General features: G+C 31.4%; 1 protein-coding gene across 1 annotated transcript in view; it reads right to left on the bottom strand.

Moving 5' to 3' along the window:
• Positions 1 to 2,012: 2,012 nt before the first annotated feature.
• Positions 2,013 to 18,998, bottom strand: part of LOC139488685 (uncharacterized) — a 160,110-nt gene continuing 143,124 nt past the window's right edge. The window contains exons 7-12 of the mRNA XM_071274496.1: positions 18,331 to 18,381; positions 10,926 to 10,973; positions 9,286 to 9,345; positions 8,121 to 8,162; positions 4,228 to 4,303; positions 2,013 to 2,960 (exon numbers count right to left, since the gene is read on the bottom strand). Of these exons, the coding sequence (XP_071130597.1) occupies positions 2,159 to 2,960; positions 4,228 to 4,303; positions 8,121 to 8,162; positions 9,286 to 9,345; positions 10,926 to 10,973; positions 18,331 to 18,381 (1,079 nt within the window). The 3' untranslated portion in view covers positions 2,013 to 2,158. The remainder of the gene's footprint in view (positions 2,961 to 4,227; positions 4,304 to 8,120; positions 8,163 to 9,285; positions 9,346 to 10,925; positions 10,974 to 18,330; positions 18,382 to 18,998) is intronic.

The raw sequence follows: 18,998 nt of genomic DNA, 5'->3' as shown, positions 1-18,998 counted from the left end.
AATGGTTTTACACTAGTAATTTTGGGGCCCTTTATAGCTTGTTGTTCGGTGTGAGCTAAGGCTCCGTGTTGAAGGCCGTACTTTAACCTATAATGGTTTACTTTTTAAATTGTTATTTGTATGGAGAGTTGTCTCATTGGCACTCACACCACATCTTCCTATATCTAAGTACAAATATGTACATATCTAAGACTTGAAAGCTGGTATTGCTGGCATTATATACAAACTATATTAATAAAAACATTTTAAGAACATACATACTATAAATTGAATGTTTCATCGTGAACCCGTTTACAATATCACTGTCGTTATCTAATGGTATACCACTCATAAATCAGTTTTGTTTAAATATTATTAATTGTAATCGTCTTTGCCTAGTTATACAATAAGAGGCTAATAAAAATCATATAAATGGATACATCATTGTTTTTTTCCGCGTATCGATTAAACGGCTTACACTATAAACATTATCAAAAAAATCCTTTAATTGTTTCAACAGGTAGCTATTCGGCACGTGCTTATGTTTAGACTTTACAACTAGCAGTTATCCGATATATAAGTAAATGAGCAATCATCACAAGAACAAAAATTGGAATTATTTAAGAATTGAATGCTTCTTTTTGTAACTTCATTGGGGTGTTAAAGCGTTGACCGAAGTACACTTTGTATGAAGGAAGCGCTTCATTCTAAAAATGTGCACACGGTCAACGCTTTTACACTCCTATGAAGTTACAAAAAGAAGCATTCAATACTTATAATTACATTTTTTAGCTAGGATCATGAAAACACGATGTTAATCAAGTTTTTATTTAATTTACCTATGCACTTAATTGTGGGACCTCGTGTCATCATGAATTTTAAATTTTATTGTGTAATGAAGTTCATTAAGTAATAACGCGAGATTGAAGTATAACGTATTATAATGAAACATACATCTAATGTAATTATTAACAAATATACACAGAATGGTTCCTTAATCTATAAGTTTCAAAAGACTAACTGCGTTGTAGCACAATTCATTATAAATTATTCCCTAAATAAAATTCAAAATTATATAAAGCAGATGGTTTACATACAGACGAGACGCATTCCCTCTGTCTGTGTTTTCAGGTTATCGGGAAATATTCTTGTATACATTCAAAGTCAATTTGATGAACTTTGAATAATGAAATACGTTATTCAAAATGACATGACGAATTTACATTTAGTCGACTTTATTTTATTAATTTCCTCATTTAAACAGACCTGTTGATTGTTTGTGTATATTTATGCAGGTTACAGTGTGTCTTTATTTTAGTAAAGATTTGAAGATAAAAAAGTATAAAGGTAAAATTCGATATAAACTAAAATTGTACAGTTTTTAAACACATGAATACATGCAATTAAAGATTAACCTCGACGTAGGAAAAATAATTGACACTATAAAAGTAACAAGGCAATTAAATAGAAGAACACCCTAGTCCCCCCCGTAAAAAAATTATTTGTGAATTTAAAAAAAAAATAGATATAAACCCATTAAGAATTGTTTCGGGATGGTTTTAGAGCATGTTTATTAGTGATTCACTCCTCGTCCTTGTTTATTACCCATGTTGCCTTGTTGTGATCGAGATAAAAACAGGTGTCAGCGTGTAATTTCTGTTTCTTGCTTAATGTTGTTAGCTGCTTAATCATTAATACCTGTATACATATTGTTCAGGATTATGAATGTCTGTTCAAAATATACATTTAAATGTCAAAATGTCTATGTCATTGAAAAAAAAAACAAGGTATATAATCTGAGCTCAAGGGTTGACTGAGTAGTGGGTGTTGGTAGCATCAAATGGGTCTCTTTAGTCCTTCCGTCCTTCCCGACTTGTTTTATTATATGTATATCTTAGCCAAAGCACAGACGGTTCAATCTTTCAAAACAAGTAATGTTTTCAGTTTTTGTTTTATAATTAATCAATTGATTTGATTTTAGCTTTGGTTTGCATTGAACCCATCGATAATTACTATAACAACAAACAATCTTAGAATGTTTACATAGTTTACAGTCATATACATCAATTTATGAATATCGTATCTTGCAAAAGTTTTAATGCTTTTTAGTAAATTTATGCACAAGCATTTCTGGTTAGTATTTACATATTTCATTGTTATAAATAACTGTTAGTCGTTCTTATAATGGTTTTGAAATGTCGTAATCGTCTTCGGATTGCTGTCCAAAGAAATGATCATATGTGGCATCGCTTTCTTCTTTTTTTCGTTGGTTACCAGCAGTATCGTACACGTTGTCAACCGTGTGGCTATAGATGTTATTTTCCTTTTCTTTATGGCGGCTGTTACTAGACGTATCGTAAGTTTCATCTTTAGAAACGTCATATGGATCTTCAGATGTCTCTGTTGGATTGATAGGTGTTGCAAGTTCATAGTTACAGACTCCATCCGTGTTTTTCTGTCGGTTAAAACCCGTTTCGTTCGGATCTAAAACAACATAGTTGTTACTCAATGGTAGAACTTTCGGAGTATTGTTTTTCGATTCATTAAGGTCATCAGGGTCAAGTATGGCATAATCATCACCACCTGTGAAGCTGGTAATCTCATTTGAATTAATATGATTATTTTTAATTTCATTTTGCAAATTGTTCTGAGGAATCGACCGGTCGAATCCAGTGGCATTAGGATCCAGAGAAATGTATTGATGCTGATAGTTTGTACATGCATTCGGATTATTAGGTGAATTTACTACATTCGCAATTTCACTGTATTCGTCATCAGTTGTTGTGTTGATTAAGGGTCTAAAGGTATCAGAAATGTCATGGTATTGATCGTTATGTTTAGATGTTCGTATTTCACAGTAATCTGTTTGAGTGGTGACGTTGACCTCAGGTGAAAATGCTACATTCTGATGACCAGTATAATCACTGTGGTTTTTTTTCTCAACTACAATTGAGTTTGCGTTCTTTTCTGAATATCTAGACCTATATGGAAAATGGAGAAATACTTTTTGTAATTCACTTTGAAAAAAACGATTTGAATATATAATATATAAATAATGTCATCTATATGTATTCTTTTTATCAACGAGAATTTTGTTCTTGAATTATTATGTGTCTTGTTTAAAGTCATGTTAAACTTAAAGAAAAAAAGGAAAAAAAGTTGAACATTTTAAAATTTATACACTTTGATTGCTAAGTTTTACCCAAAAGAAAAAGTGAACGTGAACTTTTTTTGAAGAAAATCTTTTTTTTATGATAAAAGTTTTCATAAATGTACCAACATTAAATTATTGACTTCCCATACACTAATTCAGCAAAATTTTCCCGTATACAGTGACCTTACTACGACAACTCTCTTTATAACTTCGACCACCGCAAAACGCAAGTGTGAAGGGAAAACAGTATTGAAAGAATGTTAACACACGTGATCTTGAAGTAAATAGAAATAACAGATTCTTAAAGAACAAATTTAATAACATTTCACTTACCATCTGTCAAATAATTGTTTTACAGGAACGCAAGGAAAGTATACAAAAAAAAATAAAATGCCATGGCTCTTATAGATTCACGTATCTTTCATGCTTTCCGTGTGCTCTGTTTTTTATTGTTTATAAATGTCACGATCCGGAAATTTTCGTAAACAACCACTGAATGAAATGTTGTTTGTCGATTATATGTTATATATGTAGTATAAACATAAATAACGTAAATGCAAGACTTAATATAGTATATTACTAGAAGATGCCCGCGATTTCGCGATACAATTGGACAAGTGTTGAAGAAAACGGTTTTAAATTTCGCTGACAGTACGTCAACTCAGAATGCGCGAAAGCGTATCAGACATGAATCGATAACGTTCTACGAATTTGGATATTTTCTAAAAATTGGCGTGTTTCTGTGGAAAAAAGATTGTTCCAAAGACAAATGAAGAAAGTACAAAACACTACATGCATACGTCATATCACAAATATGTCCGACTTTGTATGGTTTCCGAGAAATTGCGGCTCTATGAAATTGTCCTATACCTTTATTAGCATAGATGCATGTTTTGGTTGAATGATTTCGATAACATTAACATGTCAAGAAGCCCGTTTTATACGACTTTAAAATATACATATTTTTTAAAGTATATTAACATATGTGAACATCTGTGAACATGTATACTCATTAACATTTATTTAAATAATGTGTTGAACGTTTGATCTAACGCAATAATGATCGAATATTAATGTGGTAAAATGTGTCTTACCTCCTAACGTAAACTACGGCTATTACCAAACAAACTGCTAATACAACTATGGGTAGAATCACACCAATTACAATCCCTGCGAACACAATGAATGTTAATTGTTACTTTTTCTCAAATAAATGTAAAACTTCAAGGATAAGATAATTTCAAACACTTTTATATATTAACGACTGTTACAAATAAATGACTGTTCAGTTTCAAGTGGAGGATATGTCTACAGATATGTAGAAAATATAATTTATTTATTTTATACAAAAAAGTGTAAATTAAGTAAGCACAAGTATTACGAAAAAAACAGTTTGTATAAGTTTTGCTTTTCCAAAAATTGAATAATTTGCTAACAGGTAAAGCATGTAAAAGTACTTAAAATATACAATTATTACATTTCTATTAAAAAAAACCAGTTTATTGTGAAGGTAAGGAAACCGATCAGGGCAATTCGAAAAAAATATTTTCGATCTAGTATATCGTAATAACGTCGACATCGTTATGTCGTAATAACTAATTTTCATAGTTTTTTTGACTGTTTTTCCTACATTTGTATTATTCTTTTTGATGGACAAAGTTGTTATTTTGATTGAATTCTATGCAAATGTAATACAAGTACCAGTCGTAGCTAGCTATAAAACAAAATTTAATCCAACATTTTCTACATATGAAAATGCTTGTACCAAGGCAGAAATGTGACAGTTATCCATTCGTTTGATGTGTTTGAACTTTTGATTTTGCCATTTGCTTATGTTCTTTCCGTTTTAGAATTTTCCTCGGAGCTCGATATTTTGTTTTCTTATACTATGTCTTGCACATAATAGAACTTATCTTTATAATCAAGTCTATTGAGTTCTAGTTGAACTGGTGCGCGATGCAGGTTTTTGGAGATTTTATCAAAGTTTACAAAAATCACAAAGGTTTACGCTGCCGTCTCCGAAAAGGGAAATGTCTCCCTATCTGTGATTATCGTCGCAGGCGAGACAAAAATCTGCTATTTCACTCATGTGGACGTCTATGTTTAGAAAACATGTCCTGTTATTGGTTGCCGATAATAATCGACGGACGGCAGATGATGACAATAGCTCTCCAAAAAATAATGTTCAGAGGCCACAACTTAGATATTGGTCAATCTGATCTTTCTGAAATTTTCAGAATAGGTCCATAATGTCATGTAAACCCTCGCTATATTTGAGATATATGTAACCGTTTCGAGATGTTTGCAGAAAACTGCTTTTAGTTACAACTTCCGTGTTTTTAAGGATTCAGAAATCGGAGCACCCCTTTTGCATATGAAATATTTGATAAGGAAAAAGCAACATTAATTTCAAAGAATTTTGCACAGTAGTTTAAGAAAAAATCTTTAAAATACGTTCACGACATAAGAGACTTCGGACGACAAGCGATAGCAAAAGCCCACATAATCCTTCGGTTACACCTGCATGAGGTGATATACATTCATGACAAATATAACTAGAGACTTGAAGGAGCCCTAATCGCTCACCTGTTCCCATCGGTCTTATAAGACTGGATATAAAATAAAATTCTATTTTGTGCAAATTATAGTAAATAACTTTAATATTAAGCTTGATTGAATTCAGTGTTCATGTTTCTAAAAAAAAAAGATGAATATGTTAACGATAGAGTTTCAATACAACTTTGCTCATACTTGCAGCAATTTTGAATTGATCAATAACTTAAAACGTAACAACACATTTTAAGGACCTTGATATAGAATGCGTTTAAACACAATCTCTTGAAAGATATCGATTCTAGAAAAAATTGTGTTTAACAGGCAACAAAGAGACAACACTTGTGTAAGTTTTTATTATGAAGTTTGTTTTAATTCTGATCAACATGAAGATGAATATGTTATTTCCTTTATTGTTTCAATGTAAACTTTGACCTGCGATGTTGCCCATTTTGAATCTCTGATCGGTTCAAAAAGTAACATGGTAATTAAGGTCGTAGTTATGACATAGCAATATTGTAATTATTCTTTTGAATGACCGCTAATCGGCTTCCGTATGAAGGCACCTCATTCTTGTGTTGTGATTTATAAATCCTGCACTCCCCATTGTTTTTATACGCCCGTCAAAATGTTGACAGGACGTATTATGGTATATAAATGGCCGGTGTCCGTCCGTCTGTCCGTCTGTCTGTCTGTCCGTCTGTCCGTATGTCCGTCTGTCCGGCGTAAACATGTCGCACCGTTACTTAAGAAGGACTTATCCAAATTTCATGAAACTTAATATAGTCGTTGCTTATGATGGTCAAATGATCTGTATACTTTTTGGTGAAAATAAAATTTAAACTTTTTGAGTTACGGCACTTTAATTTTGTAACTAAAACAGGGGTGTTTTTTTTCACATGTCGCACTGTATCTCAAAAACGATTTTTGATTATTGCTTAAAATTTTACACAATTCTTAGTTATACTAATCTTAAGATCTGTATACTTTTTGGTGATGATTCAAAATTTCATTTTTGAGTTATTGAGTATTTTGTAAAAAAGGGGAGTTTTTTTTTACATGTCACGCCGTATTTAAAAAAATGATTTATGGTTATTGCTTTAAACTTTACACACTTCTATGTTATATCAATATTAAGATCTGTATACTTTTTGGTGATGATTCAAAATTTTATTTTTGAGTTATTGAGTATTTTGTAAAAAAGAAGAAGGGTTTTTTACATGTCGCGCCGTATCTCAAAAACAATTCATGATAATTGCTTAAAACTTTACACACTTCTTTTTTTTTTATTAATCTAAAGATCTGTATACTTTTTGGTTTTTATTCAAAATTTTGATTTTAGTGATATTTAGTTTCTTGTAAAAAAAAAAAGAGGGGGGGGGGGGTTCACATGTCCCGCCATATCTCAAAAACAATATGGTTATTGCTTAAAACTTTCTCAGAAACTATATATGATTATTGCATTAAACTTCCACACCAGACGTCGGGTGTATCATGCCTTCATGGCGCAGCTGTTTATTTACATGTATTTTAAATGTCTTATTTATCTGAAATCCTGTTTTTTAACAGATTACCATTTACAAAATACAACTGACAATCTTTTTCCGTCTTTCAAGCAATTTTATTAAGACACATACAAAAATATCTGCCGTTTTATTCAGAAATGACTTAATATCATCGATGCAATGTGTTCAACGGGAAATGATTAACTTTCATTTAATTTAAAATTTTAAAATTGTTATACGATGATGACTGATGTACCCATATTTTGACTATTTTATTTATTGTGTCTGTTTAGTTAACGCATCAATGTAAATATAACGGAATTTGATGAGATGGTCATCAAAGTGAGAGGGTTAGCGCTATAAAACCAGGTTTAATCCACCATTTTCTACATTTGAAAATCCCTGTATCAAGACAGGAATATGACAGTTCTTGTCCATTCGTTTTGGATGCGTTTTGTTATTTGATTTTGCCATGTGATTAAGGACTTTCCGAATTGATTTTCCACTAAGTTCAGTATTTTTGTGATTTTACTTTTTAATTACTACAGTGTAAAGTGACTTATACCCCCTATAAACCGTAAACAAGATAATTAAATGTGTAATAAAAAAAAAAATGAAGTACATTCATGTTATTTTCAGCTAAAGTTGCAAGCAAAATTGTAAGAACATCTGTAACATAGCCCATTTACTGTTACTTTACCATAACTACAAAATTGAAAACAAAAATGTGATGACGTGATTCAAGAACATTGAAAAGCTGCTACCAAATTATAAGTGAAAAAGTATATTTTATCTTAATTAATTGAATGCATTCATTATGATTACTTGTATTATTTAAAATAGAATGTGGGATATAGCTCAAAGAAGAAAACATATATAATGATACAAATGCACCTAACACCACGTAAGGAGTTACATTGTTTACGTACCTATAACTGACGATGAACTTGACAAGTTTGATGGAGAAATAACTGAAAAAAAATAAATAAAAACAAATCTAAATATAAAATTATAAAATAAACTGTAACAGATTTTTGATAATAACAGTCTTTGTCCCAATTCCGTTAAATTATTTTTTATTAAGCCAAATCAATAGCAATGTGATAAAAAAAACATGTGCGAAAACTGCATACAAACATTTTACGTCAATTTAAAAACAAACTATTAATAGCAGGTCGTACTTATCGACATGCTCACAAAAAATCAGTAAATTTATGTCGTTTGCATAGTTTCAAAAAAAAAAAAGATGTGGTATGATTGTTAATAAGACAACTCTTCACAAGAGACAAAACGACACAGAAATTAATAACTATAGGTCACCGTACGGCCTCCAACATTGAGCAAGCCCATACCGCATAGTCAGCTATAAAAGGCCCCGAATTGACAAATGTAAAACGATTCCAACGATAAAACTAACGACCCAATTTATGTACAAAAACATAAATTAAAAAATATGTAACACATAGACAAACGAAAATCACTGAATTACAGGCTCCTGACTTGGGACAGGTACATACATACAGAATCTTGCGGGGTTAAACATGTTAGCAAGATACAGTGATGTCTCAGCTCAACATAAGAACGAACTATAAAAATCAGTTGAAAAAAGCTTAAGTCATCAGATGGATGCAAATACAAATACTAAACAGAGTGGACGTGACCGGGTACTTCTATATCCCAACAACAAAAAACACTACGTACATATCTGAGTACTTGCAGTTATTGACAACTAGTTCAAAGCCACTAACAATTAATAAAAAAATCATACATCTAAGATTAAATTATCAATCCGTTCACATCAACATCCAATAGATTTAGTGTAAAGACGTCATAAACAGTCAGAGAAAAACATGTAAACACGACTAAGTTTACTTATGAGCCAAAAATATAGTTATATGTTTTACTTTTATTTTGTTATGAAGAAAATCAAGTGGACAATACTTTTTTTGCAGGTATATACATACATTTTAGTGTATTCAAATGTACAGTTTTGTAAAGACAATCTTAAGTGAATTCCAAGAAGAAAATACTTTCAAGAGTGTTCTAGTCAGTTTTTGTATTCATTTCTAATTATTTATAACAAACCATACAAACCATCTGTGTGTTGAAAAGTTGATATGTACTGCTTCTCCGTTGTCACAAACATAGATGTGCCTAGAAATATAAAGAAAACAAGGAAATAATATATTTATTAACTTGAGTATTTTGTTCCAGCTGTATCCTGTGTGTGAATATATTAACAAATGACGTAAATAACTATGTTAATTTCAAACCATTTCTTGGTGCTTTAAACTTGACAAATCATGTATATTACAAGATTTCTTTATGAAATCAAAAATCCAATTTCAGTATATTTGATAATTATGAAGAAACGAAATCGACAAAGTTGTTATACTTACAAAAACATCTAAATCAGGCTTTTATTAAATCTTTATTGATCTGTATTGTGTCTTATACTGTTTGAGGCATGCAATGTTTAACAACCATATTATATTAATGTATAAACACGTTATTTATAATCTATGAAAGTCAAGTAGTTCTTGCATTTTACTGAGGATTTGTTTTTTACAAAATTTCAAAAAATATAAACTTTACCGTAGGATAGCATTCGTAAGTTGTCATTCTTATATTGATAAGCAACTGTTGGTTATATTGATAATTAAGAATCTGCATTGAAGCTGGAGCAGGTATGTACAGTTAATACTTTGTACGTTTTTATGTGTTATTTGCATACTACAGTGACATCCCTTTGTACTATGTTTCAATTTCAAAAATTTTATTGTCCCCCTTGGACCGGATCATAATTTCATCTTTACGCATAGTTATTTGATTATAATTTTTAATCGATTCAAAATTTAAAAAAATGATAGATCTATAACAGATACTTATGTATATTTATGATTTCATTATTTTTTGCAACGTTGACAATTATGATACACCAATATAAAGAACCTTCCATAATTTCATAAATAATATTAAGTTTATATTAAACTACTACCCCTCTGACCGTACAAAGACCCTCATGAATGGGTAAGATCATTATAAACATGTCCTTAGTGACATAGGTTGATCAGGCAATTTACTACGAGATAACGAAAAGTGCATCTGCCTCAAACTAATTCTGTAATTGTGTATAATGGTAAACAAAACAATTATTCTGTTCCCATTATATTGAGGTAAAATAGTTAAGTGAATGACACATGTTTAATCTGCTGTCAATAATACACTTGTTTGAGTTGTTGACAACATCAAATAAATCCCAACAACATTAATTGTGCTACTTGTAAAACCATTTATTTAATATGGTGTATATAAGTATGTCAAATTCAAATGAAGCAGTTATGTCAAATGCTTAAGTGAGAAGTTATGATTGGAACCTAAATAAAACATTTTAACTTTTATTACTATAAACTATAAATGAAAACCGAATTATAATATCTCCCCAGTCATTACAAAATATTGGGACAATTAAGCAAAGTTATCTCACATTAATCACCGAGATAGTCTAGCATTTTTTTTATTAGAGTTTAGTTATCGTTAAAACAATTCTCCACTTAAACTAAAACATAGTAACACAAGGACTTAGTTAGCCAGACCAATTAATTTATTTGATATAACCATTTTTACGACAATAGATACACAGGCTTTTTTACCTGTTCAAATATGTACGAGTAAATTGAGAGTGTACGTTAGGTAATGAGCATTTACCAAAAACGAAAAAGAATATCTCTAACCTGTTTTTTCTGTAGACTGGACTTTCGTTGAAATAAAAATCGATGTGTCTGAAACACACATAGATAAATTAATTTACAATATCATACTTTTACCAAACAAGTCCATACTGTCATCTGACGCATAAGGGATAATACACTGTAACAAGATATTCTTTAATGTGAACAAGCAATGATAGGAGGTTGCAATACTAGTAGCTGCAAAAACATGTAAATTTTGAAAGGATTGTTTAGAAAATGTGGAAAATGGTGGCGAAAGCAACCTTGTGAAATGTTTAATGAATTATAGTTGATTATGATCTTATATAGGTTTAGGAAGATGTGGTATGAGTGCCAATGAGACAACTCTCCATCCAAGTAACAATTTATAAAAGTAAACCATTATAGGTCAAAGTACGGCCTTCAATACGGAGCCTTGGCCGAACAGCAAGTTATAAAGGGCCCCAAGAATTACTAGACGTGTAAAACCATTTAAACGAGAAAACCAACGGTCTAATCTATTTAAAAACCAGAAACGAGAAACGCTTTTGAACCACATAAACAGACGACAACCACTGAACATCAAATTACAATATATCATACAGATAATTTAGCAAATCTGCAAACGATTCCATCTTCATGCCTTATATATCATTTACTGTGTTACAACTTTAGATTCAACTGACAAGGATATGTAACACTAGGCCACCAAACGCTGCATATTAGTTCAGTCTAGTTGGCCAAGTGGTATAAAGCGCTAGACATAGTGCAAGCGGTATAGTCGAAATATCCCAGTAGCATGATTTCGAATCCAAACGAGGGAATAACAAACATTTTCTCTCGCCAATTTTGAAATTTAACATTGTTGGCACACTTGGTACAATTAAAACCTGATAATAAATTGTTCAAATAAGGCCTTCGAAAATAGTGGAATAAATTACTTTTGGAGTGTCAAGAACTCGTTGGAAGTACTTGATAAATTGCATGCTTATATTGGTGATTTTGAATCTGTTCAAAGTTTTGATTTTTCTACCCTGTATACCACATTGCCTCACATTCTCATTAAGAAAAAATTCACACACCTAATTAAATGGGCATTCAAAAAATCAGAATGTGAATATATATGTTCAAACTCTTTTAGGTCATTTTTTAGTAGCAATAAACAAAAAAACTATGTTAATTGGACATGCTTTGATACTATATATGCCCTTGAATTTTTACTAGATAACATTTTTGTTCGCTTTGGAGATTCCGTATATCGTCAGATTATCGGAATTCCAATGGGGACTAACTGTGCACCACTTATTGAGGACCTGTTTTTGTATTGTTATGAGTTACAATTTATGACAAAAATAAGCAAAGACCCATCGAAACAACATCTGATAAACAAATTTAATAATACTTTTAGATATTTGGATGATATTTTGGCTCTCAATAATGACGACTTCAGTATGTATATTAATGAAATTTATCCTGTTGAACTTACTTTAAATAAAGCTAATACTAACAATGACCACTGCCCTTTTCTTGATCTTGATATCTATATCACTAATGGAAAGCTGAATACTAAAATGTATGATAAAAGGGATGATTTTTCATTTCCTATCGTTAATTATCCGTTTTTAGATGGTGACGTTCCCTTGTCACCATCTTACGGTGTTTATATATCTCAACTTGTACGATTCGCTCGTGTATGTAACAATGTTTTCGATTTTAACGAGAGAAATTTATGTATTACTGAAAAATTATTACACCAGGGTTTTCGATATCACAAACTAGTCAAAACATTTACTAAATTTTATCATCGGTATAAAGACATCATTCGTAAATATAGCTCAACATGCAGACTTCTAATACGTTCAGGTATTTCACATCAAATTTTTTATGGTAATATTCTTTATAAAGCACAAAGGTGTCAGTATTCACCTCAGAAACTTACAAAACCTTTGAATAGACTTATTAAGAAGGGATATAATTACGATACTGTTGTCAAGTCATTAAAGATTGCATATTTTGGCGTTAATATTGAGTCACTGATAAGGTCTTTGCATCGGAACTAAACACATTTATTCTAAAATACAGTTGTTGGCATGACACGGGTTATGTTCTTCTCATATATGTTATGATGGTATGATACTAAACCCCTAACGGGAAGGATTGTGACTGATGTTCATATGATGAAATCATAATCTTTCAGTCAGTTGAAGTCTGGAGCTGGCATGTCAGTTAACTGCTAGTAGTCTGTTGTTATTTATGTATTATTGTCATTTTGTTTATTTTCTTTGGTTACATCTTCTGACATCAGACTCGGATTTCTCTTGAACTGAATTTTAATGTGCGTATTGTTATGCGTTTACTTTACTACATTGGTTAGAGGTATAGGGGGAGGGTGGAGTTCTCACAAACATGTTTAACCCCGCCGCAATTTTGCGCCTGTCCCAAGTCAGGAGCCTCTGGCCTTTGTTAGTCTTGTATTATTTTAATTTTAGTTTCTTGTGTACAATTTGGAAATTAGTATGGCGTTCATTATCACTGGACTAGTTTATATTTGTTTAGTGGCCAGCTGAAGGATGCCTCCGGGTGCGGGAATTTCTCGCTACATTGAAGACCTTTTGGTGACCCTCAGCTGTTGTTGTTTTTATTTGGTCGGGTTGTTGTCTCTTTGACACATTCCCCATTTCCATTCTCAATTTTATTGTGCTGATATTTTGAGAAATATATATGTCCATGATGGAAACTATTGATCAAATTATAATTTAAATGGTGATACTGAAATATGAGGATTTCAGTTAGTGAATAAACGAAATATGTTAAACATGTTTAACTAGCATATGAAATCCTACCAAATTTCATAAGCATTGTCAATAAGAACGAAGCATTTATATCTTCAAATTTCAAATACGAAATACAAAATGTATTGTGTAATAGCGGGAGTTGTAATTTCAACACTTTGAATTTAGGAATTAAAAATTATATATAGTTATCTTCAAAAGATATTATTAGTTATATTCAATGGTCAATGTTAACCTTGATATTTCGTTCCTGACATGACATAAACGGTTGAGTGCTTTTCAGAATAATCATACGGTTATGGAACTGAAACATTGTTCAAGAAAGATAGTAAATTTTTGATTGTTTAATGTCGTCAAATAAAGTAATGCAAAGTAAGTTATGAGGCAAATTAACACCGCGTATTATCGCAATAAAACATACTAGAGAAGTAATGATAATAATTATCAAAGGTACCAGTCTTATACATGTAATTTGATACGTCAAACGCGCGATTCGTTACGCTCAGATAAAAATAGTTAAAAAGCCAAACAAGTATAAAGTTGAAGAACATTGAACATAAAAAAATTTCAAAAGTTGTACCAAATATAAGATGGTTGTAGTAGATTTAAAAAAATAATAATTTGGTTGGGTTCGTGTTTTCTCAGTCTTTAGCACCGTATTAACTTTAGTAAATCTGAATGCAAATATAGTTGCTGCAACTCATTTAAAGCTCTTCTCTAATGAGAAAGGTAAATATGGTAGATATAGATACTGGTGGTGTGATGAGGTGATTGAAGCTGTTAAACTTCTCCTTGACCAAACTCAGTAAAAACCTTTTTGATTTGATCCATAAATTCAACAATACTAACCGTTATCTTGATGTTATTTTTTTGTTAAAAGATCAAGAGTTTTCAAAATAAACTGCAGACATTTTCCCAAATAAATCAAATTTTAACGGTAATGACTGTCTTTTTCTACATTAAGATATTTCAGTTTTACACGGAAAACTCCACACTACAATTTACGACAAAAGGAACGAGTGCTCTCTACTGTTAATTTTCCTTTTTGGACGTTGATGTTCCTTAGCCACCATCTTACGGTGTTAAAAATCTAATTTCTCAACTTGTTCACTTTGTCTGAGTCTGTTGTTACGATATTGACGTCAATGAAAAAAAACTCTATGTATTACTTGAAAATTGTCAGGGACTTCCACAAATTACTTAAAACAATTACTTTATTATTCCATAGATATTAAGATTTGATTTTTGAGTTTGGTTGTTCCTGTAGAAACTTATTTAGACGAGATAGCACATCCTCCTTCTACGAAGATGTTGTTTACCGTGCCCGGAAATTTAGAAACGATCCTGGTAATTGATCCATTAAATAAACTCATTCTATAGTATTACCAATTAACCACTGTAATTAATTTTGAATATTGTTTTTATTGGAATAAAATCAATTATGTTATCAGTAAATCAAAAGCAAAGTATGTTGAAGGCTCTACGGTAACAAATAGTTGTTAATTTTTTTGTCATTATGGTCTCTTGTGGAGAGATGTCTCATTGACAATTATAACAGATCTTCTTTTTACAATATTATTGTTATATTCATAATTGCTCCATGGATGTATAATCTGTCAGTACATGCATTTTAGCATTGCATAAGATCATTTCTTTTCGATTTTGTTGTGTGTCTTTCTCATAAATCAATTTGATGTTGGATATGTACTGCTTGATAATTAAGTCTTAGATGCATGAATTTTTTATTGGCTTTGAACTAATTGTCAGTAGCTGCAAGTACTCTCAGAAATGAACTTAGTGTCTTTAAATCCATACAATGAGTTAACCATTGTCCCAAATTAGGGGTGGGTTCCCCCCAATATGTTTAACCCCGTCACATCATGTCTGTATGTATGAGCCTGTCCCTAGGCAGGAAGTGGTTTATATTTGTGATTTCGGGGATTTTTATAGCTATAGCTGACTATGCGGTCTAAGATTGGCTTATTGTTGAAGGCCGTACGGTGACATTATGTTGTTCATTTATTGTGTCATTTGGTCTCTTGTGAATTTGTCTCCTTGGCAATCATACCACATGATCTTCTTTATTTTTCGTGTCTATGATGTGGTGTGTTTTATATAATGTTCCCGTTCATGCCATGACACTGTCAGTTTGTCATCGACTTATGTTTGACTATTTCAAATGTATTTTACTCCTCTGAAGTTTTTTCGATAACTATGTTTGAATGTCATACAAATGATTATTTTCAATGACGTGGTTAATCAAATTATAAACATGAACATTCTTTATTGAAAATGGAAATGAGGAATATGTCAAAGAGACTACAACCCGACCATAGAACAGACTACAGCAGAAGGTCACCAACAGGTCTTCAATGCAGTGAGAAATTACCGCACCCGGAGGCGTCCTTCAGCTGGCCCCTAAACAAATATATATACTAGTTCAGTGATAATGAACGCCATATTAAACTCCAAATTGTACACAAGAAACTAAAATTAAAATCAATACAAGACTAACACAGAACAGAGGCTCCTTACTTGGGACAGGCGCAAACATGCGGCGGGGTTAAACATGTTAATGAGATCTCGACCCTCCCATATACCTCTTGCCAATGTAGAAAAGTAAACGCATAACAATACGCACATTAAAATTCAGTTCAAGAGAAGTCCGAGTCTGATGTCAGAAGATGTAACCAGAGAAAATAAACAAAATGACAATAATACATAAAAAACACCAGACTACTAGCAGTTAACTGACATGCCAGCTCCAGACTTCAATTACACTAATTGAAAGATTATGTCTTCATCATATGAATATCAGACACAATCCTTCCCGGTAGGGGTTTAGTACCATACTATCATAACATATATAAGAAGATAACATTCATGACATCTTTTAAACCCTAGAATTTCACTCGAACCAACAATACTTTATAATGCGCTTGCACAGCATTTCAAGTTCGTGTTATACAAAAACGACCCGTGATATATACAATTGACTTTAAGACATCATAACTTTAGAACTAGTAAACATATAACATTGAGTAAACAAAAATTGTTCCTTGTTGTGCTGATTTCAATCCATAATAAATTAAGACATTAAATGAAATAAAAATAAATCGTAATAACCTTTTAAGTTCTATCTATCGCTGCAATAAAACCAAAACTAAAATCTTTCACTCTATTACTCGAGTTATTTCACTTAACTGGGCGGGGTTTAACTGGTTCGCTCATAATAAACCAGTCCATCGATAGATAGGTGTTTTAGGATAAACTCATTGATAAATTGTCCAGTAATTCTTTTGTAAATTCCTTTTATGACACTGATAGGTGATTAGAAATCAATAATGATTATAACGGCAGTCATCCTTATCACACACATCTTCAAATAGACTGTCCTAATGCAAATTAAAACGTAAGCTCCGCCCGATCAGTTGAAATAGCATTGGTAATACATGGAATTTAGATAGTTTAGGAAAGTTTGAAAAGTTTCTCCGGGACAACAGATGTAGAAATTAAATATGAAGGGCTTAATAAAATGCAGAAAAAACATTCAAATCTAACAAGTTGTTATTGTTGACATTTTTTTTGTAAAGACAAATGAAAGTAGATTCTTTTTATTGAATACTTGATCAATTTAATAGGCCACTAGTCTAAATGCCACATGTTATTAATAAAGATAGTCGGTAAGATGAATTCCTTACACAGTGTGCTGATGACCTAATACGATAAAATTGGGTTAAATTGATTCCATAAACATCAAATTCTTCGTTTTTTGAAAAGTTTCAGATTTTTCCTTATCACCGTATTGTTTTTATAAAGGAACATAACGCCACTACTATCTGTGTATTAAAATAAGTCACGCTTACTAACCCGAAATGGAATATACACGGTGTCCACGTGGTAGTATTTATAGAAATATATAGGAGGTAAGATATCTTATAATAACATATACGAATCTGCTTTAATTGAACGATTGGATCTTGTTCGAATTCTTCCAGAAGCATTACAACACAAACTAGTCGAATAAAGTTGTCTTCGACATTGAATATACATGTATAAACACTCAATTCAAACATGCCGTCCTTCAAACGCTTTGAGTACACACCCGTGGTAAAATATAAATATATCGTACTCCCACGTCATATGCTTTTGTATGAATGAGGTGCCCGACGTCATAGAACGATGACGTAATAATATAAGAATTTTATCGGAAAAAGAAAAATTATACGGTACATATAGCTAAAGCACGTGGGCGTGACCGTGGACTTATACTCCTAAAACAAAAAGACGGTATTTTCTCGTTTAGTTGATTTACATTTGAAATGTCGGGGTCTTTTTATAGCTAACAATGCGGTATGGGCTATTCACATTGTTGAAGGCCGTACGGTGACTTTAATTGTTATCATCTATTTCATTTTCTTTCTTGAGAAGAGTTGTCACATTGTTAATCATACCATATTTATTTTTTTTCATATCAAACTAAATCCTAGATTTTGAAATAACTTTTTTTTATATTCAAGATTGATTTAAACATTGCGAAAATCAGTTTGACATGCAGTAAAAAACAAAAGAGATGCAAAGTTGATCCCTTCCTCCCGCTTTTTCCACTGACATATACTAATACTTAAATAACTTACCGATATTATTGGTCACTGTAGCTATTTCTGCTGATGAATTAGATGACATGTCTAAAATTTAAAGCATTTCATGATATTATATGTTATGTATCTTTCTTCACAATCACGTAATTTAATATTTAAATGCAACTTATTTTCTTTTTTTGATAAAATTCCAACCAACTGCACTTCAATTCTTAAATTACATACATCGAACCATTATTTTTCTGTCAGTTTAGTGGAATAACTCGTTAATCGTCTACAGTGTTTTTTGTTAAATGTGTATTAACTGTTTGGTCTTATTTGATCTTGTCTTGTATAACTGTTTATCTTATTTTTTAATTTTCTATACATGATAGTTAAAAAGAACAATACATCAGCTGTTTCATATAATATAAATGGTTTTGATTTTAAGGACACGATGTGTAAAGGTTTGTTATGTTTATAAAAGTTTTGATTAAGAAGATTAACCGACCCAAAATAGAAAGTAGAAAATACAAATAATATTCTATTTTTAAAAGTATATCAGTGATGACAAAACATACATCACTTTTTGGTGGCGTTGATACCTTTTGATACTGCATAGTGTACACGTTGTTTGTGGTGCCATGGTGAAATGTCGTAAATTCTTGAGAGGTGTTTGTTTACTTAGCACTTTCATCAATAAATACTTCAAATTATGACACGGT

The sequence above is a fragment of the Mytilus edulis genome, chromosome 9 (genome assembly GCF_963676685.1).
Source record: "Mytilus edulis chromosome 9, xbMytEdul2.2, whole genome shotgun sequence".
Taxonomy (NCBI): domain Eukaryota; kingdom Metazoa; phylum Mollusca; class Bivalvia; order Mytilida; family Mytilidae; genus Mytilus; species Mytilus edulis.
The sequence above is the reverse complement of the archived record's forward strand: the minus strand, read 5'-3'. Positions and strand labels throughout refer to the sequence as shown.